Below are 23,369 nucleotides of genomic sequence, written 5' to 3'. Positions count from 1 at the left end.
AGTGATTATAATGTATTGGGTTCAAGTCCAGTAGAATTATGTCCTAATACGCCTTATATGGATAATACATTGAGTTTCAGTCTCAATGCACCATATTGATGATATGATGACTAAGTCAGAAATAATATATTTTAATGAAAAGCCTTGAAATACTTCTATTGAATTTGCTCCATTCCTTGAAAAGAATGTGGTAGTAACATATATAACTTTGAAATCCGCATGTTGACTTGCTCCATTCTATCGTATGAATGTGGTAGCAGTAAAGAATTAGTCTGAAAGATGACAAATTTGATTAACAATATGAAAAAGAGTGTGAAAGGATGAAATTATAATAGTCATCAGTGGTAATTCTAAGAGGAAGAACACTACTGGTTCTCTAAATAGTCCTTCAAAATGTGAAGGCAATTTTTTATCATCAAAATGGTATGAAATATCATTGGACTTGTTAATGTTGTCAACCAAATAATTTGACAAGTTTATAATCCTCCATCAAAAGACAAGAAGATAAAGTGATGGTACAATTGATCTTTCAAAGTGATGTTGAGGTGCTTTATGGAAATATGATAAATTTTAAAGTCATGACAATGTCCTTATAATGCAAATTTATGAGGTACATATAAATGATTAGTTCATTCCTTGAAGAGAATGTGACTTGTAATGAGTATCGTGAATGCTCGACCATTCTATAAGAGAATGGTCTAGATGTGATAAAATCATTACGGGTTGAATATATGCCACAACTCACCTCTATGGGAGATTTGAGAAAAAAAAATGATATATGTCACAACTCATCTCTACAAGAGAATTGAGAGGAATAAATAAATTTTTATTTGACAAAAATGATCAATGATCGTGTTTTATACATCATAAATATTATAATATGTTTATTTGTGAACTACCAAAAGAGAAAAAGGAATAAAAACTTTTGCCTATAAAGGTTGTGTCATGACCAAAATAATATTATTATGTGGCAATACAAATTTGTCATTGATTATGTACCTATGGTACAACAAAAGTAAAGCAAAAAACATGTCTTTTTCGAACTATAATTATGAAACTATACTTATAATATTGTAAGTATAGTTAAATTAAGAGCATAATGTTGCAAACCAATTTTCAGATGAATGTACTGATCCTATGATATAATTCAATTGCAAATGCTCCGATGTGAAGTCTTTGAAGGATAAATTCTATGATACGCCGAAAGCGTAATAGATCAATCGGTTCCAAATATAAAATTCCTTGACGAAGGAGAGGAGAAAATGATCAATTTGGTCATGATAACTAGGCAAGTGATAAAAGATCACATTGATATAACACGTTATAAAACCTCGAATCAGGTGCCTGAAAAATGATAAAATATAAAGAGCTCTCGATAAGTTATGTCTGATTGGAATCGATATCAAATAACCGTCGACAGTATCTTTGATATGAGGTAGCACTCAATGATATAAATTGTGATGAGGATCTTGAATTCAAATCTGTTATAGAGTGTTGACAGATAAATGATTGGCCAAGTAAAATGCATAATTCAAGTATATTTTATTTCACTTAGAAGAGTGACGTTTTGAATTAATAATCCATAAATCATGGTATAATGTCAGTGGGGTACAAATAAATTATAGTGTGATAGTATAACCGTAAGATATCAAGTACGGCTTGTGCCTTGGGAGATAAAGATTTGTCGAAACACAACTTGTAGAGAGATGAGAAGCCTTGGGTTCTTCTCATGTGATGCTACTTCTTCAACTACCTCTTCTAAATTAAAAATATTGTTTCATGATTTTCCCTTCGTCGTTTTTATGAAATTTCCTTACACAAATCACTTCACTTTTTAAAAAGGTTCCTACGGAATATTTAAAATTGCAAGTTGAAGATTAAAAACATCAAAGAAACTAAAATATACCATCGTTGATTTCATCTGTAATGCTAAACACCCAAATTGTGGTCTCAGATTTAAGCTTACTTTACCAATACGTTTCAGGCAAAATTGTTGGCAACATTATACATGAGCTTACAACTTTGAGAAAAAGGATTCGCTTCTTGTTGGTTATCAGTGAATTTCCCAAGCCATCTTTTGCCTTGGCAGGCAAACATCAGTTACTTGTTTATGCCTATGATTGCTCTTACAACAAAGCACTGACAATTAGATCCTGGCATTTGCATTTATATGTTGTATGATTCAAAAGCAACACAGCAGCAATTGGATCTCAATAAAGATTTGCAAAATGCAAACAAGAACAATTTACAAGAATCAGGGAGGCTACTACGAAGCTGCAGTCATGTATGGTGACTGTTCTGACAAATACAAAAGACTAGTATTCACAAAATTTCCCACAGCCTTTGGCCATAAAAATGACAACTACTACCCCCTTGAATTCACGGGCAATGATACATGGGAATGATCTACTGGGGCAAAATCAAACAGGAACCACTGGGTGAGCAGGTGGAGCTAGGGGCTTTACGAAAATGAAAAAAGTAACGTTTAAAGAGGGGAAAACCCAGATAAAGTGAAACCCTGTACATATACCTCTATATCTGTCCCTACCTTCCTGAGGCTCTAGGGCAACAATAATATACAGAAACCCAAAAAAAATAGCAGCCGTTCATCTAGTACTGCTAAACCTTGAAAATTCACCAACTTGCCATGAAGTGATGCCCTCGGGGATAACAAGCTTCATCTGAACAATAAAATAAGCAAGAATTAGCCGATTCTACCAATATTACACCATGTTTTATACTTCAACAATCCAAAATGTACCAGGCTTACTAGAGGTGTCTAAGTGAAAATCAACTCTAGACCTCTACTGATGGGTTTCATCTTTTTCTAGAGCATTTCAAGTATTTCATTCCTCGTATTTGGATACCTAAATTGCTGATAGACTAACTTTAGTACATATTAAGCTAAAAGAATGTTTTACCTGTACACCGCTGTTTCCCAGGCATGCTGCCCATTCAGGGACTAATTAGCCACCTAGGAATCATCCATATCTGTTGAGGACAGTTCAATCCAGTCTACAGTCATTGGGTCTAGCAAACGAACTGCTATTCCCTGCTTGCAGAACCTGAGTCTGTTGCAATGGTGATAACTGCTGCTGCTGCTGTAACTGTGGCTGGGTCACTGGGGAAGAAGGCTGCAATTGGGAGGATTTTTGTAGCCAGTTGACACTATTATCAGGCCCTGTTGGAGACAAGTTGCCTGAAGATCTTCTTTGACTTACTCCTCGGCTAACTTGAGGCGCTGACTCACTGCCAGCAGAATTTGTAGGGGGAGCCCCTATTGAATCAAATAATGGTTCTGTACCCTTCCACTGATTATTGTTCAGGGTTGAAGCATCTGCGACATTAGTTGCATTGTTGCACTCCTGAGGCATTGAGGTGATTACACCTATCTGAGAAGTTTTGCACATAGAACGTTGTTCAGCTTGAGATTCACCAGCTTGCAACTTCTTTGATGGATCTGAATTTACTACATGGTTCTGCTGCAAAACTCGTTGTACAGTTGCTTGTTTTTTATTCATCAATTTTGGCTGTGGCTGCACCTGTGACTGTTGATGCACCAAGGCTTGGTGGTTAGAAGAACCTAAGACTGAGAACGGAACAGATTGCTGAGATGAATTGGTATCTGAGGCAGCCAATGAGGCAGGATTTTGATTGCTATTACCCGGATTAGAAGGCATCTCCTGCTGAAGATGCTTAGTAGATGGAGCTGGTTGGCCAGAGTAAATCTTAGGCTGGGGCTGTTGCAACTGACTTGAAGAATGAGGTGCCATAGCTTGTTTTCCAATCTGGACAGGACCGTGTGCTGACCCAGAATATAGTCCATGACCTTGCATCAAGCTAGTAGCTTGCTCACCTTTCTCAGCAGATTGATTCGCCTGATTGCTAGAAAGCTCATTCATTAGAGAAGGATCTACCTGCAAGTTCTGGTGCATCGTCATGTTCCCTCTGCCAACTCCCTTAAATAGTTTAGCTTGTTGCTGTGATTGTGACTGCGGCCGCTGTGGAGGAAGGTGCCTGCCTGCTGATTGAAGCTGCTGCCGCCCTGTCTGACGTAGTTTTTGCTTGCTCATCTGAGTAGTCAGACTGCTGCCTGCAGTTTGAGCAGTCCGTGCATGCCCATGAGCTGGCAATGTGTGAGGTTGAGGCATTGGGGTCATTGAGGTGGGGGATGTCAAAGGAGAAACTGATACTGGCAGAGAAGATTGTGATGTGGTCTTCGGACTGTTTTGTAAAGAAGATGAAATAGGTAGTTGGGGCTGTGAATGGGAAAATTGTTGCTGTTGCAACCGTCGCTGTTGCAGGTGCCTCTCTTTAGCTAATCGAATTGCATAAGCTTGTTGCTGAGAGTTGGTGGCATGATTAGCCCCTTGAAGATGAGGGTGATGAGGGCTAAGCATAAGTGGCTGCTGTGAAGACATGGGATGTGATTGCTGATGATGAAGTGGATATGGATTAACGGGAGAGGCAGACTGGTTGGGAAAAGAGGAACTTAACCCACCAAATGGAGGAACCACTTGGCTGCTTCCCTGAGAGGTCTGCAGCTGAGGCTCAGGAACCATCATTTGCCTCTGAGCTTCCTGATTCTGTGGTGGCTGCAAGAGAGATACCCGAACAGTGTCATTGAATTAAACATGTAAGGACTATATGGCAACTGCAAAGTTGAAAATTACATGTTGATAATGTGCTCCTATGTATCAGCATTCAGCAACCACAAAAAGAGAAGAAAATGATGCAGAAACTAGAGCCGAGCAACAATTGTTCAACGAAACATGCAAAGAGTGGTGAGACACAATAGCATGGAATGCATCAAAATTGCAAATTGGGAAGTTAGATGTCCATAACATGCTCCTTGCATCAACAACCACCAAAGACCAGAATGTGATACAGAAACTAGCATCAAGCAACAACTTATAAATTGTGGGAGTGAATAATCTTCATAGAACACTCAAATGTGTACCCTTAGCGAAGTCATGAAATCTTATAGCTGAGAGCAGTTCACTGAAAGCTAACAATCTTTACCTTTCACAGATTGTCTCTTCTTGATTTAGCTATAGCTGTGATTCGGGAAGCATTCAACACATATCAAATGACGCAAAGGTGAGATGAGTATTACCTCCCTTTGTTCTTTATGCAATAGTTAGAAATGAATAAATGAATCTCGCTCACAAACTTCTAATTCTTTAGTACATACTTTTCACATAAAATTTGCAAGTTTGCCCAACTGAACTGTTAGATTCACATGTTCTCCATCCATAATCATGTGGACTCTACTCTTCAAAAACAGAATGACTACAGGTAAGGTTGTAACCAAGTCTCACAGGTCATAGTGGAAAAAAGAGGAAGATAGTTGTAACAAAATAGCACAGATCTATAAGTCATCTCACAAAGTACTAAAAATCCTTTAAATTGAATCAACAAGGAAACTTTTTGTATGCCAACTTCACCAATGAACCAAATAAGAGCAACAAGAGAGAAGCAATCAAAAGTCAGAAACTGACTAACCCGCATCATGCGCAAACCATCGCGAGGTCTCATCACTGAATTCACCTGATTAGAGCTCACTCCAGAATGCATATTCACACTGTTTGGCAGTGCTACCATCCCAGGGGAAAGCATGCTTCCAGAATTCAACATAGGCGGTGATGCAACTCCTTGAAACCCAGGCCTCGCCATTGGAATACTTCTATTAACCCCACCCATCATGCCCGTGCTGTTGCCACTGGAAAGCGTATGAACACCACCACGATCAGTGGTTGCAAGAACTCCAGGAGCAGACATATTGGATTGCATATTTCTCATTTGATTATACTGCTGCAGTCGCTGATGTTCATCAACTGGAAGAGATGCAGATCTAGGAACATATCTAGCTTCCCTGGGAGCAGAATTACCCATATTGGTACATGATAAGGAAACGTCAAAACATGATTTTCAAGTATAATCCATCCATTACCTAACAGATGCATTGAGGGGACTTGATGATGACGGGAAGTTGTTTCCACCAATCATACTGGAGGAACCCTGGACTGCCAAGTTTGCACCAGCCACTGGGAGCACTGAGTTCAATGCACACTGACTTGAAATAGATAATCCACCTGGGCGCGGACCTTGGCATCCAACAGAGAGATAGTCTGGACTAGGCAAGGGTGCATCATCAAATAGGTCCAAAGGTCTTCAGACAACGAACAGAAGGAACCATAAGAAAAAGAATAATGAAGAGTTAGCTTAGCTTTAGTTATTATCAAACTTGAGAAATGTCCAATTCTTCCAAAAAAAAAGCATATCACAGAAAGACTTACGTAAGAATAGGTCCTCCACTCAGATTGTTTGGACAAATTTGTGAAAGAGCATGTGTGTGAGAATCATGTGGTTGCTGGAGATGTCTTGGATCATGTTTATAACCCTTCATTGAAACAGGAATGCATACATCAACTTGGAACTCAGATGCATAATGCATTTATCAACCAAAAAAAAAAAAACTCTTAGATGTACAATGCAAACAAACAGATAATGGACCCCTGCTTTGTACAGATAAGATACTTTCTAAACGAATTTCAACATCATGTGAGCTTGTAAAACATATTCCCTCCCCCAAACTCAATTTATGTGATGTTATTGGACTGGGCAAGGAGAAAAGAATGAAATGAAGACTTTTTATATGGTTATAAATCATCTCATTAAGCGTAGGAGGGTGTTTGGATTGGCTTTTGAAAGTAGTTCATAAACTAAAAGTCATAAGTTGGTGTGATTCTTTTTGCTTTTGGGATTAACTAAAAAGGAAAGAGTGACACATAAATTGGACAGGGGGAGTATAATTTTCTCAGATTTCTAACATATACTCTGATTTAGATTGGAAGTGCACAGATCAGATAGAGAAAAATCTTCATCAAGCTGAGGGAAATTAGGTGGGAGATGTTAGGAAAAACAAGGGATGTACTAAACTGTTGCAGCACAAATGGCAATTCAACCAGTCAGAAGGAGAGATGGAGTATTGTCCAAGCATGCGTTTGGTGTAGTGACTTGGAAAGAAAGAAATCAGAGATGTTTCGAGGACAATCAACACAACATTCAGAAGTTGAAGACGAAATGCTTAGTCCTTAACTAGTTTGGGTGAAAACAAGAATATTTTTAGAAGCTGAAGATATTTTTGTTCTAGACAGCATGTAAAAAGCTATACTGAAAGGAAATTTTACTTGTATCTTTCCTTACTTATGGGAGTCTACACAGCTTCTGTAGTAGACCTGTTTGTTTACAGTGTTACCATTCTAAAAAAGACTTACAATCTGATTTCTAAAATTGCTAGGATGAAACAAAGACACTGGTCAAGGACCATACACATAGTGTTCTGATTACTGTATTGGTACTTTTTGATAAATGGCACCTCACTCTTTCTGTTGGGCTCAGTGTAGCGGATGTTAAGTAAGGATATTTCATTCATAATAATAGCACCAAGCAAGCAGTGTTATCAAAGGAGAGAACTTAATCCCTAAAGCAAAGTTCAAAACATGTTGAACGTTTCACCTCGCTTAATGTGCGCTTCAGTGTCATCATAAAGGCTCTAAGACATGCATTTCCTTACTAGTGAGCCTGACCTAAAGAGTCGAAACTAAACAATTGATTTTTATCTTTTTTGGGAAGTGGTAATGTTGTATTCCTCAACATTAAGGATATGCTGGAGACCTTCAAAAGAGGAACAAAAAAAAGATTGATTTTACACGCTATCATAATTATCTTTTCAAATTCTTTGTACATATATTTGACATTCATGCTTTATAATTATAAGACTTGGACTAAAACATATATATTAGTATTTTTCTCCATTTTGCGTCTTTTTTCATTAAACCCCACACTTCATAATTGTAGCTCAATTTTATAAGCAACACATTGCAAAAGCTTAATATCATTTGGTCCTAGTATGATAGACAACCAAATGGCAACACCAATTACCAAAACCACCTGGTATAACAATTTCATACATGTGTCATGAATATGCCTGAAGAAAATGAAGTCATTTCATGTATACTGAACATGCAAATAACAGACCAGTAAATTGTAGCTCAAGGAGCATAAAATAGGGTCTTCTCTCTAATATCACCAAGAGGCTTAGACTAACTTTATTTTATGGAGAAATGCTAATGCAAGAATACCTGATTCTTTCGTAAAAGATATTTCTGCCCGATCAAGATCATCTTCTCAAAATGAGATCTAAGGGTATCCTCTTCCATTGGCCCCTGCAAACGCTGAAACAGTTGCCTGGCACTTCCCTGAATGATGTTTAGCAGGTTCGTTCAAAATTACGAAAATGGGCGGAAAAAGTAAACATCAAGGTAAGAGAAACGAAAAGAAATGTTGAACCTTGGGAATGCCAGGTAATGTTGAAGGATAAGGTTGAGATGATCCTGAATCATCAGCACTATCAGCACCATCACCACTACTTCTGTCCATCAGTATTTTGTGTTGTTCTTTGCATTCCTTTGGTTTGCGGTAGATACACTGCACTTACTCAAGACAACTCTTTAGGAGCAGTGAAAAGATAATGTAAAGGACAGATAAAAAAGAAAGGAGTTAAGTGCACAGTAATGAAAATAGATATAGGGAAGTTTTAAAATCATCTACTGTTAGAGTAGTCTGGCTAAAAGATGGTAAGAGAATTCATGAACATATGCTCACCTTGAATTGTAAAGTACTGTTGAAAGCATCACTTACAAGCTCCCAATTTGGACCCAGGTCATGCACTAGGACAACAAGTGCCTAAAATTTTGATATTCAATTTCATTAATACACATCAGGCCAGAAAACTACAATGAAAAAGAAGCAGAAGAAAGGATATATCAAATCAAAAGAAAACCAACCTGGTCCTCAAATAGTGACCATGGACTTCCTGAACCTGCTTGGCCAGCAGACATCTGCATATCAAATTCATTCTTATAGGTGGATAAATCTTCAGATTATACCAACAAACAAGAGCAAATTGAAACAGAGCACTACATTCTAGCACACACAAGTACCTTCAAAGCTTTGGCTCTCCTGCCCTGATCCCTACCACTAAGCATTCTCACGAGTTTATTTGGGTTGGACATGTTACTCATCTGGGAAGCTGCTGGAGATGGAACAAAACCACCAACAGGGCCAACATTTTCAAAAGAATTTTCAAGTGATTGCCTCATCATCTTTGGTTTCTTTGCAACATGCTGGCCGAATAAACCTTCAAAAGAGAGTGCCATTAATACAAGAAGGATATTTAGTATCAAGCTATTAATCTGATGTGCTGGTAAAAAACCATACCATTACTACCGTTCGAATCAAGTTGATGGCCCTCCAATCTCTTTCTTGAAGAATCCCTCTGAGACCAAAAAAGTTATAAACAATAACACAGATGTTACAGAAATGTACGTGCGTGTGTATACATAAAACATGACACAACAGAATAGAATGTACACACGCACATCACACACAGAGAGACAGAGAGAGAGAGTGAAAGAGAGAGATCTGGTTATTAAAAATGCACATTAGCATTGCCATTCTCAAAACCATCAAGAGGATGATACCATACTTCTCCAATATACTGAGTTGAGTCATGAACAGCAGAGAAGTTTATGTACAAAAAAATTGGGTTCTGTTAATCACAGCATATTCACATACTCCAATGGCAGGATCAAGAAAGAATATGTAACATTTGCCCCCTCCAACAACAAAAAGGGAAAAAAATGGAAAAAAGGCACACATATGCAAAGAGATACATCTATGCCTAGTAAATGATCAAGAAAACAGAGTTTGTTCGAGCTGCCAGCGATGTGCAGAAAAAGAGAACAGGGTCAATAGGTCGACACAAAAACCTCCATAAACAAGTCGACACAAAAACCTCCATAAACAAGCGTGCAATACTAACAGGTAAGAAAACTAACTAATAAAGTGAGCCGCTATGAGAAAGAAAAAAAGAATAAATTACAAGTCATTGAGACACACCTATAAGTGGATACCTTCTCTACTGAACTCTAATTGAAGAGTTCAAAAATATAGAGTATAGCTCAATTAGATTCACTATGTGAACAAGAAAAAGAAAATCACCTGCTCGTTTTGAAAATTAGAATCAACCTGCCATCGCTGTTCATAAGCAGAACCCTGAATCAATGAGAATAGTCATCAAGAAAAGATAAACATTGAGATCCTTCAAAATCTAATTAAAAAAAGTTAATTACTGAAAACATAGCACTTATCAAGTACCAGAATCTTCACTTTTTTCTGTTTTTTAGGTTTTGAAACTTCAGCGGAATCAAATGGTAAATGCTTCTCGAAATCTCCCACTGACTCAACTTCCAAATTATTTGGCATATGTGATCCCCCATGCAAAGTACTCTGATCATCCTGAAATGAACTGGTATCGCCACTTGAAGCATCAGTTTTGATTGGCAACTGAGCACATCCAGATGTTGTAGCACTGTAAGGACTAAGAACTCTTTGCCTAGAAGCAGTACGCATACGCTTTGTTGGAATAGACGCATTAAGATTGTTAGATGGCCTTTTTCCCAGTTGCATAGATTGATGAGTACCAAGTTTGTTTTCTGCACGCTGTGTAAATGGTACATCGGCGCGAACACCATATGGTCTTCCACTATACGTCTTAATGTGGATCTTCCTTTTCTTCTGGGAAAATCTTGATGATTTGTTACCTTCAATGGCAACTGATGTATCATATGGACTTGAATCTCCTTCATCCTCTTCAAATGCGTAGTCTAGAGAAGCAATTCATAGAAATTCAGCAAGAAATAGGACCAGCTAGAAAAAACAGTACCAGGAGGCAACAACCTCCCAAGAACATAAAAATTTAAAAAGAGAACAGAAAAGAAAGAAAACCTGGAATGGTATCGTATGCTGATGTCTCCACCTCTTCGTGCATACTACTACCAGTTTTCTGGAATTTCAAATAATAGACTAGCATCAACAAGAAGGATTAAAACACAATACGAACAGCTAAAGCCAGAAAAGATGGGGTTGGTGAATCGTCAAATATGCACAACCTATCAATCGTGAATAAAACCAGTACCTAGTTTTAGAAAAATCCTCTGTTCCAAATATTCTATCCCACTTTCTTTTTTATTTTTTTTTTGAGCAAGTAATCTGTCCCACTTTCTATTGAGAATTATGGCAAAATTGTCTAAGGAAACATACTCCGTACACAATACAATACTTGTCCAATAATCTAACATTAAAAAAAGGTGATCCAAATTGTCTAAGGAAACATACTCCGTACACAATACAATACTTGTCCAATAATCTAACATTAAAAAAAGGTGATCCACTACAACATTTACACTATAAAACATTCAAATAGTTGAAAGAACTAACTATATATACACCTTTAGATACATGTAGTATTAGAAAAAATCATATGCAAAATATTTAACTACAGTTATTACCTTATTGTTTATCGTGCTCAAACAAAATGGGACACTTAAATTTGGAAGAGAGTAATAATGATTACTAAAACAATAAACTCTTTGACAAATGCACAGGAAGAAACACATCATGCTGGGTCCTTATTACTTCCATCCCATGCAATTTCCAAGTAAATGTAATCTTTTAAGACGCTATAGCTTTTGCAGGATGTCAGAAAAACAAACTGGGAGCAAGACACAACAGCCACAAACTATGTTCCTCTATTCATTTCGCGAACGCACACAATCAACCACCAACAATGGCTTGGATTAAGCTAAAATTATCTTTAGACTACAAGATTATCAGTAAAATCCTCAAGAATTGCGAATGAGCTCTGTCAAGTTCTTGACCACAAGTTAAAACAAAAACATATGAACCACGAAGAATTTTTCTGTGTGACAGGTAATGCAAGGGCAAGAAATCACATTTCCTCCTGTTATTTTACTCTATTAGTCAAAGTACAGCTTAGATTTTGGACTGCATACTGTTAATGCATCTTCATAGAAAATCTTAGTAACTTCCTTCACATAAGTACATACAGAATCAAGAAAATAACTTGGTTGTCAAACAAACAAGTTACACCAAAAGTTCATTCCCCCTCATACATTAAGACTGTAAATTTCCATTTTAAAGAAGTGCATTCACAACTCATGAAATCCATGAAAAAAAGAAAACACCAAACTGTAAATTCTATTCATCCCCACAATCCACTTACTATTTTAGTATTTATCCCCTTAGGCAGGAAAAGATACAGGCCAATAAAGGATTACTATAAAGAATGTAAATCTATAAGAATAAAAGGACGCCAATTGTAAGGATAATTAGACACAAGTTGAGTACATGAGAGACACTGCACTTGCAAAATGTTCAAGTTCAGTTATTTGATTCACTTCCTGACTTTGAATAAAATAAAGTTGGATTCTCCATTATTATCTCATAATACTTGTATCTAGGCCAAGGTCCACCAAATGTGTTCGATGAAACAGGCAGTTTGCAACTTATCAGGTCAGAAGACGTAAAACCAAGCATTTGTGTAATAGTGATTCTCAACATATTACCTCACGGTGAAGCACATGAGATTCGATAGACTTTCTGTAGGCTTCCATTGCTCCAAATGAGACAGCATAGAAGAGGTTCTCCTGCATGAGGGAATGAGGATCACTTAGAAGGATTTACTTTTTTCTGAACTAAAAATAAATGAGTATCCCCCCAGAAAAGGAAATGAGTGAGCACTCAAATCAATCCCTAAAATATATTCATGGTGAAACATTAAAAGACCAGAAAGAAAAAAAGACATTGACACGTAAAACATATTTATACTTCTCCCAAATGATCTTCCCGGGGCACATCCACAATTCCACCATCAGACACCCTCTCTGGAGTCACCGGAGCTTCAGCAAGGCTTTGTCGAACATCAGAGTCATTGTATTTCAGAAATCTCATGGCATATTCCCTAATAGCAAGATCGTGATCCTTTCTAGAAATTGGTAGCTCCAGTTGTTTGTTTCCCCCCTGCAAAGTGCATAACAAAACTATGAATTAAGGACCAAAGATTTCCTCCCTCCAGAATTTCATAGGAAGTAAGTAAACAGGAAAATGCTGAAGTGACTAACTGGAATTAGTAGCTTCATGAGCATTAATATTTGTTTTAAAGGTTGCTCTATCTGATTATAACCAGCTAAATTTAAGTTTCTTCTTTCTAAAGAACAACTAATAAATTCTCCCAACTTCACTCCAGTTGTATTGAGATCACATACATCAAGGAAGCTCTTCAAATCAAGCAACTTACGTATACAAGTTCAGAATTAGTACATCCTGTAAGAAATGTTTCCAGATTACCCAATACTTACGTGGGCAGTGAATTACATAATTGAGAAATATTGTTAAATCACACAATGTAGCTCATAGAAAAAAAGATCCAATGTAATAGGACCGCAATGAAAAAGTTGCTGCACCGCTTCCTAGTCTAATAACCGAGCTCATAAATTTATTTATTTTTGACAAAGCAGAGCTCATAAATTCATTGTTGGAATACATGAATAATTTACATAAGTATGTTTCAAGCAATTCCATGAAGATAACTTAAAACTTCAAATGATTTGGTTCATCCTTCTATGTTAATTTAAAGGATTGGCCTTAAATCAGGCAATGATACAAGCCTATATCTGCATATAGCAGACTATAATATCATATATATAGTTAAAAGCACGAAGGATCTTAGCGAAATATTGTTGTTTTTTTCATCCTTTAAAAATAAATTTCACTGGATAGGATTGTCAATAAATTATTTTCCTAATATCTAGGGACAGACATTTAATTATTTTTTCCTCATATTTAGGACTGCAAAACTAACTATCTAACAAATCTTTAATTCCATTCATGATATTTTTCATCAATCCTAATATTGGGAGTTTTCCATAGTACTTTCCCTTCTGTACATCCTAATATAAATATTAAAAAATGAGCTTCAATACTTTATATAATATGGAATCAGCAATACTATTTTAATTATAGCTCAAACAACTTTTATGCATGAAAAATAAATGTCTTATGATTTTCGGACTCAATTTAATAATCGATTTTACAATACAATAGAACACCTTTTCTAAAAAAAATTGGAATGTTTAGTGTCGCCTCTTCAAGAGAGGCTCACTGGGAAGGGAAAATGTCATAAAGCCTTGATGGAGACACTGACACGCACATTAATCATGGCAAAGTGATTTAAAAGCACCCTTGACTGCACTAAATTGAAGTAAAAAAGTATTATCACACTGTTACACATAAACCCCATCCAGTTTAAAATTAGAACACTTACAAGTACATCTATTATATTATAAAAATCCCATATTTATACCCCTATGGTGTTACCCCTATTTTTCTAAAAGCACTTAAACCTTTTATAAAATGAACTCTCAACACAAATGAAATTTCATCAAACTAAGTACATATAAGATAAATTCGAAGCAGATTAGTAGATAAAAAGCTAAAATAAAAAGAGAAATTTCTATAAAATAAGATATAGTAATAACTAAATAAAATTAGAAATAACTTACATACTCAAAGTACAATAAACTTATTTCTAATAGTTGGTATATCTTAGCAAATAATTTGTGTGTGTTTCCTATTTATGAGTTTCGAAAGATAATGTTTCAAAAATGATTATTCTTTTTTGGTTGAAGGCATGAACTTTAGGATTTCACTGGATATGTTGTTGTTGGTCAAAGGCATGAACAAATTTTTCGTCAATGTTAAGATCTTATCATCAAAATATCAATAAAGTAAATGTTCCATTTACAATTCAAATTCGTTGTTTAATAACTATATAAATTTAATTGGTTACACATAAACTAACAGGGGGTATGAGTGTATGATTTTCACAATAATCTAAATCTTTATGTTGTATTAAAAAGCATGAAGACCTTTAGCAAAATGTTCTATCTTTTTAACCCTTTTAAAATAGTGTTTTTTAAAAAAAGAACTCGTAGTTCGCTACCCTTTGGGGTAAAACCCCTGTTGCTCCTATGCAATAGCTCGGAAACCACACATGAGAGAGGTAATCTGCAGTAGGCAAGCCCGTTGCGACTCGACCCAAAAGGCAAACCTCTTGCTTTCGCTGGCAAGGGGTTTCGAACGTGAGACCTCCAACATGGAAGTCCCAAACCCAAATCATTGGGCCACCCGAAGGGTCCTTTAGAAATGGTGATTTAATTATTTTTTTCGTATATTTAGAACTTAAAATGAACTTAAGTTAGGTTATTAAATCTTCACTTATTGTTATTATGTATATCCATATATATAGGACTTAAAAAACGAAGATGACTTTACTTATATAAATTGTGAAAAGTAAATATATGGTTAACGTGAAAATTGATTATTTGCCTATATTTAGGACTTCAAAAGTTTTAGAATTTAGCTCATATGTAAAAAAAAAACTATTTGATATAATGACATGAAGGGTTTCGCTAGTTAACTTTCTACACAAACATTGGGACAGTCTTTCTAGAAGTAATTTTCTTTCATAATGAACACCCTCCCAGAGATTGATTACACATTTTCAATATTTGACCAATTTTGTAATTGACATTACTGTCCTTCCATAACATAGAGATTCCACGTATTTCAAGAATAGATCAAGTTTGTATTTTTGCACTTGAAACAATATGTTAATAATTATTTGAGTGACATAAATTTTCTTTTTTGGAGAAACAATGGAGCTGCTATTTATTGTTTTTACAAGAAAGTTTGAGTTCAACTGGTCCAAGATATTTTTAGTAAGTCTAACGTTGATCATTTTGGGAGGAGTATTATTGGTTATTCCTTCCTTTTTTAGAATTGATAAATGTGTGTATATGTGTGTGTGTGTGTATATATATACACACTTCGACTATTAATGATCGTGTTGTACGGACCAGTTTTTTCACACTTCGACTAATTTCACGGGATATCTACCACCTCCCACCAACATCAAATATCATAGGACAAATGAGAAGAATGACCTAGTGCTTTCTTGTCTCCAAAGTTTTGAGCATGAGACCTCAGGGTTCTCAACCACTCCATCGACCACTAGGCCATAGTGCTAGAACTCGTGATTATATATTACTGCATTTTGGGGTTTTCGTTCATTTTAAATGATGATTTTCTTCATATCATGATATGATCGTATAGGAAAATCATTAAACTGTTATGTTTTGTTATGTATACATTTGTTTATGATGGTGATGTAGGTCAACTTGTGTGCATCTCCATTATCTTGTCAGGTTATCTATTACCTTTCCGAAGCACATATACTGAGTAACTTTTCCACATACTTAGATAAATGAGAAAATATTATTATTTTATTATATTATATATATATATATATATACATAAGATATCGATAGAGAAGTATGAGAGTCGTGGTTGAAAACCCTCACTTCAAGTTAAGTTAAATTTATGGTTGAGGGAAATAATAAGCTATAATGAAAAGGTAGCTACATGAAAGTCAAAAGAAAGAAAAAGATCTAGGAAGACAATTTAGATTGTTAAGTTGATTAAGATCAAGGGAAACGATGAGCTAGAACGAAAAGGTGGCTACCTGAAAGTCAAAAGAAAGAAAAAGCTCTAGAAAGACAAAATTTAGATTGTTATGTTGATTAAGATTAAACTAGAACTTAATTTAGAGGTCACTTTGGTTTTAAGGGCCTGTTTGTACCTGCAATATGAAATCATGACTCGAAATCAGATTGGTTTGAAATTGGAAGCTTTTTGAAGTTTGAACATGCATTTCAATTTTTCAAGTGCATTTATTCTCGTAAAAAATGAAACTCAAGAAGTTGTTTAAACTATCAAAGTTTCCCAAATTAATATGCAATCTTACCAAATAAGCAAATCATAGTCATAAACAAGATATCAAAATATCCTAAGGCACTGCATTGATAAACCGCATATTTGTTCCTTCTATAAATAAATATTTATGATTACAAACTTTCGAATACATATAATTTTATAAACTTTAAAACATAATTTCTTATGTAGAGAATATCTCTACACATCGAGCATGAGTCTTTTTTTGCAAAATATAAACTGACGAGTTTTTTTTTAACCAAAATTAACTCAAGTTTTACATTTAAAAAATTAAAATTAAGATTTGGAATCTCAAATCCTGGTTTTTGGAGAATTTGGGATTTGAAATCATGATCTCAAATCGCATACGTTGATTTTATTTTGTGAAAAGGCAATATATTTGCATTAAAATCAACAGGGCATGTTAAGGCTAAAATCGTAAAGATGTCCAAACAATGCGCATGTCCACACGCCTACTTAAATAAGTTGTACATTAAATAGTAAAGAAATTGTCGATTTATGTTCTTTTATAGGTAATAGGTTATGATATCGTGATTACCACTCAAAACTAGGCTTTAATCATAGAGGGCAAGACTTTCTGGTAGATAGCCTTTCTTTTTTGGTCGTCGTGCTGTGTTTTTCTTCATTTAGGTCCTTTTAACGATAATCTAAATTAATTTACAGCATAATTACTATCTGAATTGAACACAATGTTTAATTATTTAGGTAAGTTTTTATTTCTTACATGTTTTAGTTCAATTCTTACGTTCTAGGTCTATTTGAACTACACTAGATACGAAGCAGGGTGGATAAATTACTACAAACTTTATTCTAAGAACAATGAGTCAAATGACTTATGATATTAATATATATATTAATGAGTTGTTATTACTTATGTTTCTTACTTTTTCTATTCATTCCAATAAATGTCCCTCCAGTTACACAAATATTTGTAGTAGAATATCGACTTAACATAAGTCATTTTAGACTTTACAAAATCAAGTTTTTTCACTCCTAAATATATTTAAAGAATCAATTTTATAATTTCTGTTACTTGACTAGTCTTTAAAAAATCATATAATGATACAATAAATATTTGATAATTTTTTATTCAAAATTAGGTCTTGAAATAACAGTTATATTCATAAGATATTCTTAAAATATGTCAATAAAATGGTTACAAGTGCTATGTGTGTACCATACCCTAAACCAAGTAATAAACAAGCAAACGAATACACACACAAACATACATACACATATGTTTGTGCTTGTGCGTGTATTTATGTGTGCATATGAAATCAGCATAGCATCACATATTTCATACTCAAATATGAATTAACAGATGGGGTTACAGTACTACATACTACCAATAGGCAGATAAATGTGACAATTGACAATGGACAAAAGAATTGATCAACCAAGATGAACAGTAATCAACAACATACCCAGTGTCGGGGTAGGATGTACTCAAACCTTAACCCACATTTAGAAAGGCTGATTCTAATACACTCTCAGCTCAAAAGAAGTGTAACCAAAGCATGATTAAAAGGAAATACCAACAGCAAAATGGAAGAATAAAACCAGGGTATGATTTATCATCCTCCATCGAGAAGTTGTTTAACCTCATGGACCAGTATAAAGGAACAAAAAAAACACATATGTAACTAAATAAACAAAAGAAAGACAATTCTCTCATGGAAGGAAAATAAAAAAGTAACAAAAGAACGTAATATTGTGTCATCAATGTACCTCAATCGACTGCCAGAAACCCATGACTGATTTGGCCATAATATGGGCTACCTTTTTTAGCTTGCAACTGCTATTTTGTTCTTGGAATCGTAACCGTGCCGTAAAAGCAACGTCATGGCACAATTGAGTCGCTGCAGTCATTTTCCAAAGACGTTCCTACATGAAGAAAGACTTCTACGTAAGTGTCAAATTTGGAAAAACAAACTGAAAAAAATTCCCAGAACCTAAATGAAAATTTAATCATGTTTCAACTGTTCAGTATGGCACTGAAAAAGCTACTAGAAAAGCAGAAACGAAAGAGGCTCCAACGGCAAAGGTCAATTAATCCATACCTGTGCAAAATCATTTGCCAGCCAAACCATTTCCTCGAGTACATAATCCCATTGAGATTTCCGTCGATTCTCCAACGGAAAGGCCACAGCAGATAACTCTGCAATTCTTTTACGTTTTGCCTGTTTGTTAAATTGTATTAGATATTTGCAGCCAAATAACACAATAAGCAATAATTTTACAAGCTCGACCAGAAGAGGATGCGACATTTTAAAGAATAAGGGAAAAACCTCTATAATCTGTGCCTCTTTCAAGATTGAGTCTTCATCACCCGGGGTAGCAAGTTTAAGGTTGATCTCAGGTGCTTGTGCCTCAGGGGAAGGATTTAAAACTCCATGTGGTGATACATGTTGGGATGGCTCGGGTATTCTGGACTCAATCGAACCCTTACGGCCAACAATACAAGCATATCCTTTTTGAAAGTTGGAACTATCACTTGAGTTTGTACAGGGTTTCCTCTCAGTTTCTAATGAAGATGGGGCAACTTTTTCCACTTGGGTGGTAATTTTATCTTTTACCTCACTCTGCAAATTAGATTTACTGCCAGCAAATTCGTCCTGTGACGTATCTATAAAATTACTCTGATGATTTTTGGGACCAGAATTGCATATCTCATTAGTGAAACCACAACTGTCATCAGCTTTCACCTCTTTCTGTTCTTTAAGATTGCTTTCTATAACTGGTGTTCCCTCTGGCACCGACAGTTGTTCCTTCAAGTCACCATTTGAGTCTAAGTTTGTTGGGTTGGTAAACGTCTCATTATCATTAGTATTTCGATCCAGACTATGGATAGCCTGAGTGCGAGAAGATTCTGAATCTAAACCTTTTGTGCCCAATGCTGCACCACTGCTTTGAACATCAATTGGTAGGCTTTTCTGCTCGCTCTTTCCACGACTTAACCTATTTAAATTGCTGATACTAGCTTGATTCTCAAGCTCTGCTGCAGCTGTACACAAGTGACCTTCCTGACCAGCAGAACCTACCCCTTCTTTTCCCAGTGATGATTGAGGCTTTTCTAGACCTTCCAGAATAGACATTTCCTCGACACCAGTGAGTGAATTCTGATCATGTTGGTTATCCAGCAAATCTCTGGAAGCACTAGCTTCAGGAATGCTATGCGCCAGATCCTCATTCTTCAAGTAAGTAGTTGCCTCTGCAGCTTTAACGCCATGTATTTCAGAATCCAGCTGATTATCAGAAGACGGAGTTTCCACAGGCATAAAACCATTTGGAATAGAAGGCTGTGAAATGTTCAAAGAAGATTTCTGGTCTTTTGGATTTTCACCATCAGAAACTAGCCCTTTAACATCTTCAGTAAAATGTTGTGAAGGCAAAGATGTGCTATGACCACCACGAGCTAGAATTATATCAGTGGTACTTGATCTAGTGCCATCTCCATTAGACCGGGGCCTGTGTCTTCGCTTGTAAGCTTTTCTAGGGACGCCAAAAGCAGCAGAAACGCCCAATTCTTTTGCATTTCGACTTCTATCCAACTTAGATGACTGCTCAGACGGAGTAAGATTGCTCTTACTGGGGTGTCTACAGGACCTAACACCTTCAATGAATTCATTTTCACCATCAAATAGCATGAGATTGTCAGCACTGTTGGGTTCACAAAGTTGAGGAGCCCCAAGTCGACCACTACTTTCAACTGAGTCTCCATGAGGTGAAGCATTAATTGCAAAACTACCTTTTGCTTCACTAGAATGCAGATAGAAATTAGCAATCATAATAAGAATTAGAAAACTAACAGAGCTCTGAAAAATTACCTGGTCACAAACTGATCTGGATGTTGATCTGTCAGAGAAGTGGACTGAACACTAAGTGAAGTAGCATTCCCAAATTTGAAATCCAGTGGATCACCACCCTGCAACAAGAAGAATGAAGTCATGCCAAAAGTTCAAGCGCATAATTTCTGAAAATCTATAATACCCAGTCGAACTATCATACTTGCGCAAGAAATTCTAACTCTCTTCTCTTTTCCTCTAGGAAATCATACTCCTGCCTGTCAACAACAACAAATCTCACTGTAAGCATAGAGGAAGTACTGCAATCATTAAATTCCATATAGGCAGGACAGAATGAAGCAGCCTGCTAACATTACCTAAGCTTATTTTGAACCTCATCGATTGGTGATCTCCGTAGAGCAGTTTTGTTACCAATACCAACTCCACCTTCAAAAACTCCTCCCATGGGGTCAACCTCGGCATTGGCTATGGGATCAGATTCCGCACCACATCCATGCATTCCCACCTTAAAAGCTACAGGGTCTTTCCCTCCATCAGCACAAGCCTTGATCAAATTCCTAAAGACAAGACAACACTTAAGACACCATGCAGGAACTGAAACACCAAGAGAAAGTAGTAACAACTGATATTAGCACATAGATAACAGAAGATGTGCACCTTTTGGATTTTGTGGATGTAAGTACGGTCTTGTTTAATAAGTATCATTTAAATGCAAGAATTGGGTTTTTATTACCTTTTGTACTAATGAACTTAAGGCACTATTCCAGCAGCCTCAATCCCGTCCAACTTTTTCTTGAATAAATGCAAAAGAAAAGAAAAAAAAATACCCACTACGTAAACAGTCCATTACGGGTAAAGGTGAAATGTATGACTGCAGAAAAAGGAACAATGGCACCAGAGAATCCAGGTCTCTTACAAAGAAAGCCACTTCACAAGTAAGATCTCTGGGATTCAGTTATGCTGGAAACAAGGAAGCATATGCCGCCAAAGTAACATTGCTAGATACAAAACTACCAGACACATATATTGCTAAATGGATAGATATACTTGGAGAAGGGGGAGAATGACCATTAGCATATCTTACAATGACTCTATGAAATATTAGGAAAGAGATATAGAACTCGATGAACTATGTTAATGCCTCTTAATACTAGAATACAAACATATATATAGGTTCAAAAAGGGGCAAGACGTGCTCCACCAATTGGTCTACAAATGTAAGAGACTACGCAAATATGGACCATCCAGGGACAAAGAACTACATGTCTCAATTCCCTTTCTCACTTCACCTTGCTTTCTACAAACTTTTCAAGATCAAGACAGCAAGTAACATGTCCAATATCCTTAGCAGCTATACATTAAGTTCTTATGCAATAGTTATTAAGCAAACTGATTGAATAAGCTCCAACGGAGGATCCACGTTGATCGTTCCTATTGGGAGATCATAGATAATTTCAGCATGTAACAGCAAGCATATAAAAGAAAAGATAAAACTTTCTTAAAATATCTTCCATAATATCCATGGGAAAAATCTTTGTACAAATTAATGCTACACAACAGAAAAGAGCTCATATTGAACCCTAAGCCACTTAGAGAAAGAAACATCATTCCATGCACACTATAAATGGTTTTCCTTTTTCAAATTTTGATTGTAGTTATCACGGGTGGATCCACAATGTAACATGTGACTTCACGTGAACCAAGTAGCTTTTATGCAGATCTATGCACTACAAAATCCACTAAATATCTATAAATATTTGATAGTAAATCCAGTTATTATCGTATTAATTGAGGTGTAGGTACCCATAAACATCAAATCCAGGATGCATGCATCTAATCATTATTACATGTTCTCTTGCGAGTTCATTCGTATGAGTGTGATTGCTCGTAGTCTATACATATCCATTAAGTATAGCATGTGAAGCACCAAATCTATTAAAAACTAATATCTCAGTATCTAGAATGTAGCAGTCAAAAAATAAAAGTAGTTAATTCATGATTGCATGTCAGCCTAGTAGCACATTTGCACGACTAGACACCAAAGATCACAAACAGAATTCAAATACTAAAAGATGCCAGAAAGGCAGGGGCATTGTTGCAACTTCTGCCCATGCCTCATGCATTTGTAAAAGCACAATAATTATGTGATCAACAGCTTCAAACAAGTCAAATGAAATGAAGCTCAAACACAAAATAGTTTCACTTGTTGACACACATCAACAACTACTTGACACGTAAAATCGAGCTCTCATGATAACAGTTTAAGCAATTTGCACCACCCCATATGTAAACTCTCTATTTCACATTCCCCTGTTATGTAAATGAACAATTGAACTCTAGGGTTTGCAAGAAATTGAATGAAGTCCAAAGCTAGGGTTTGTAAAAGTTGGGAATCAAAAGGAATACCTCAATTGTGCCGGAATTGCGGGTAAGGTTACCAATGCGTCAAGCCTGAAGTTGGTTCTAGGGTTTTTCTTTGATGAAAAATACGTCAATTCAAAGCAAAAGATATTTGCCCTAGAATTTGTGAAGCCATTTCAATCTCCTACGATACACACCCTTGCTTATACAGACAACAGGTGCCTAAATTGACGTAAATACGTATGTGTTTTTTGAGTAAAATAAGGTTCTTGGTTCGTCTTCGTGCTCCTTCGTCCCAAATTTTCTCTCTCTAAAAACTATGTTTTTCTCTCTCTAAACTTCATAAACTATTCGTCCGCTCCTAGTAGTGGGCTGGACACGAACCAACGCTTCGGACCATTTGGGCTTATTATTTGATTTGAC

The 23,369-nt window shown here is 36.0% G+C and overlaps 1 protein-coding gene across 3 annotated transcripts; it reads right to left on the bottom strand.

The window, feature by feature from the left end:
- Positions 1–2,203: 2,203 nt before the first annotated feature.
- Positions 2,204–23,369, bottom strand: LOC101265768 (chromatin modification-related protein EAF1 B-like). 3 transcript variants are annotated; one of them, XM_069289113.1, is made up of 24 exons: positions 22,992–23,369; positions 20,942–21,142; positions 20,788–20,842; positions 20,607–20,704; positions 19,068–20,538; positions 18,840–18,959; positions 18,508–18,663; positions 12,757–12,948; positions 12,495–12,575; positions 10,855–10,912; positions 10,225–10,733; positions 10,069–10,122; positions 9,286–9,343; positions 9,009–9,205; positions 8,853–8,906; positions 8,671–8,751; positions 8,356–8,493; positions 8,148–8,264; positions 6,300–6,403; positions 5,954–6,172; positions 5,506–5,875; positions 3,665–4,595; positions 2,922–3,548; positions 2,204–2,681 (listed from the first exon to the last, which is right to left on the bottom strand). In XM_069289113.1, exons 2-23 carry the CDS (start codon positions 21,082–21,084, stop codon positions 3,514–3,516), a joined length of 5,241 nt encoding a protein of 1,746 aa, XP_069145214.1. In that variant the 5' UTR covers positions 21,085–21,142; positions 22,992–23,369; the 3' UTR covers positions 2,204–2,681; positions 2,922–3,513. The 3 variants fall into 3 exon arrangements, with proteins under 3 accessions (XP_069145214.1, XP_069145212.1, XP_004247290.1); XM_069289111.1 differs by adding an exon at positions 21,319–21,377 and having other exon boundaries at positions 2,922–4,595; positions 22,992–23,354; XM_004247242.5 differs by having other exon boundaries at positions 2,922–4,595.

The sequence above is a fragment of the Solanum lycopersicum genome, chromosome 9 (assembly GCF_036512215.1).
Source record: "Solanum lycopersicum chromosome 9, SLM_r2.1".
Lineage (NCBI taxonomy): Eukaryota > Viridiplantae > Streptophyta > Magnoliopsida > Solanales > Solanaceae > Solanum > Solanum lycopersicum.
This window is presented reverse-complemented; position numbering and strand designations above follow the sequence as displayed.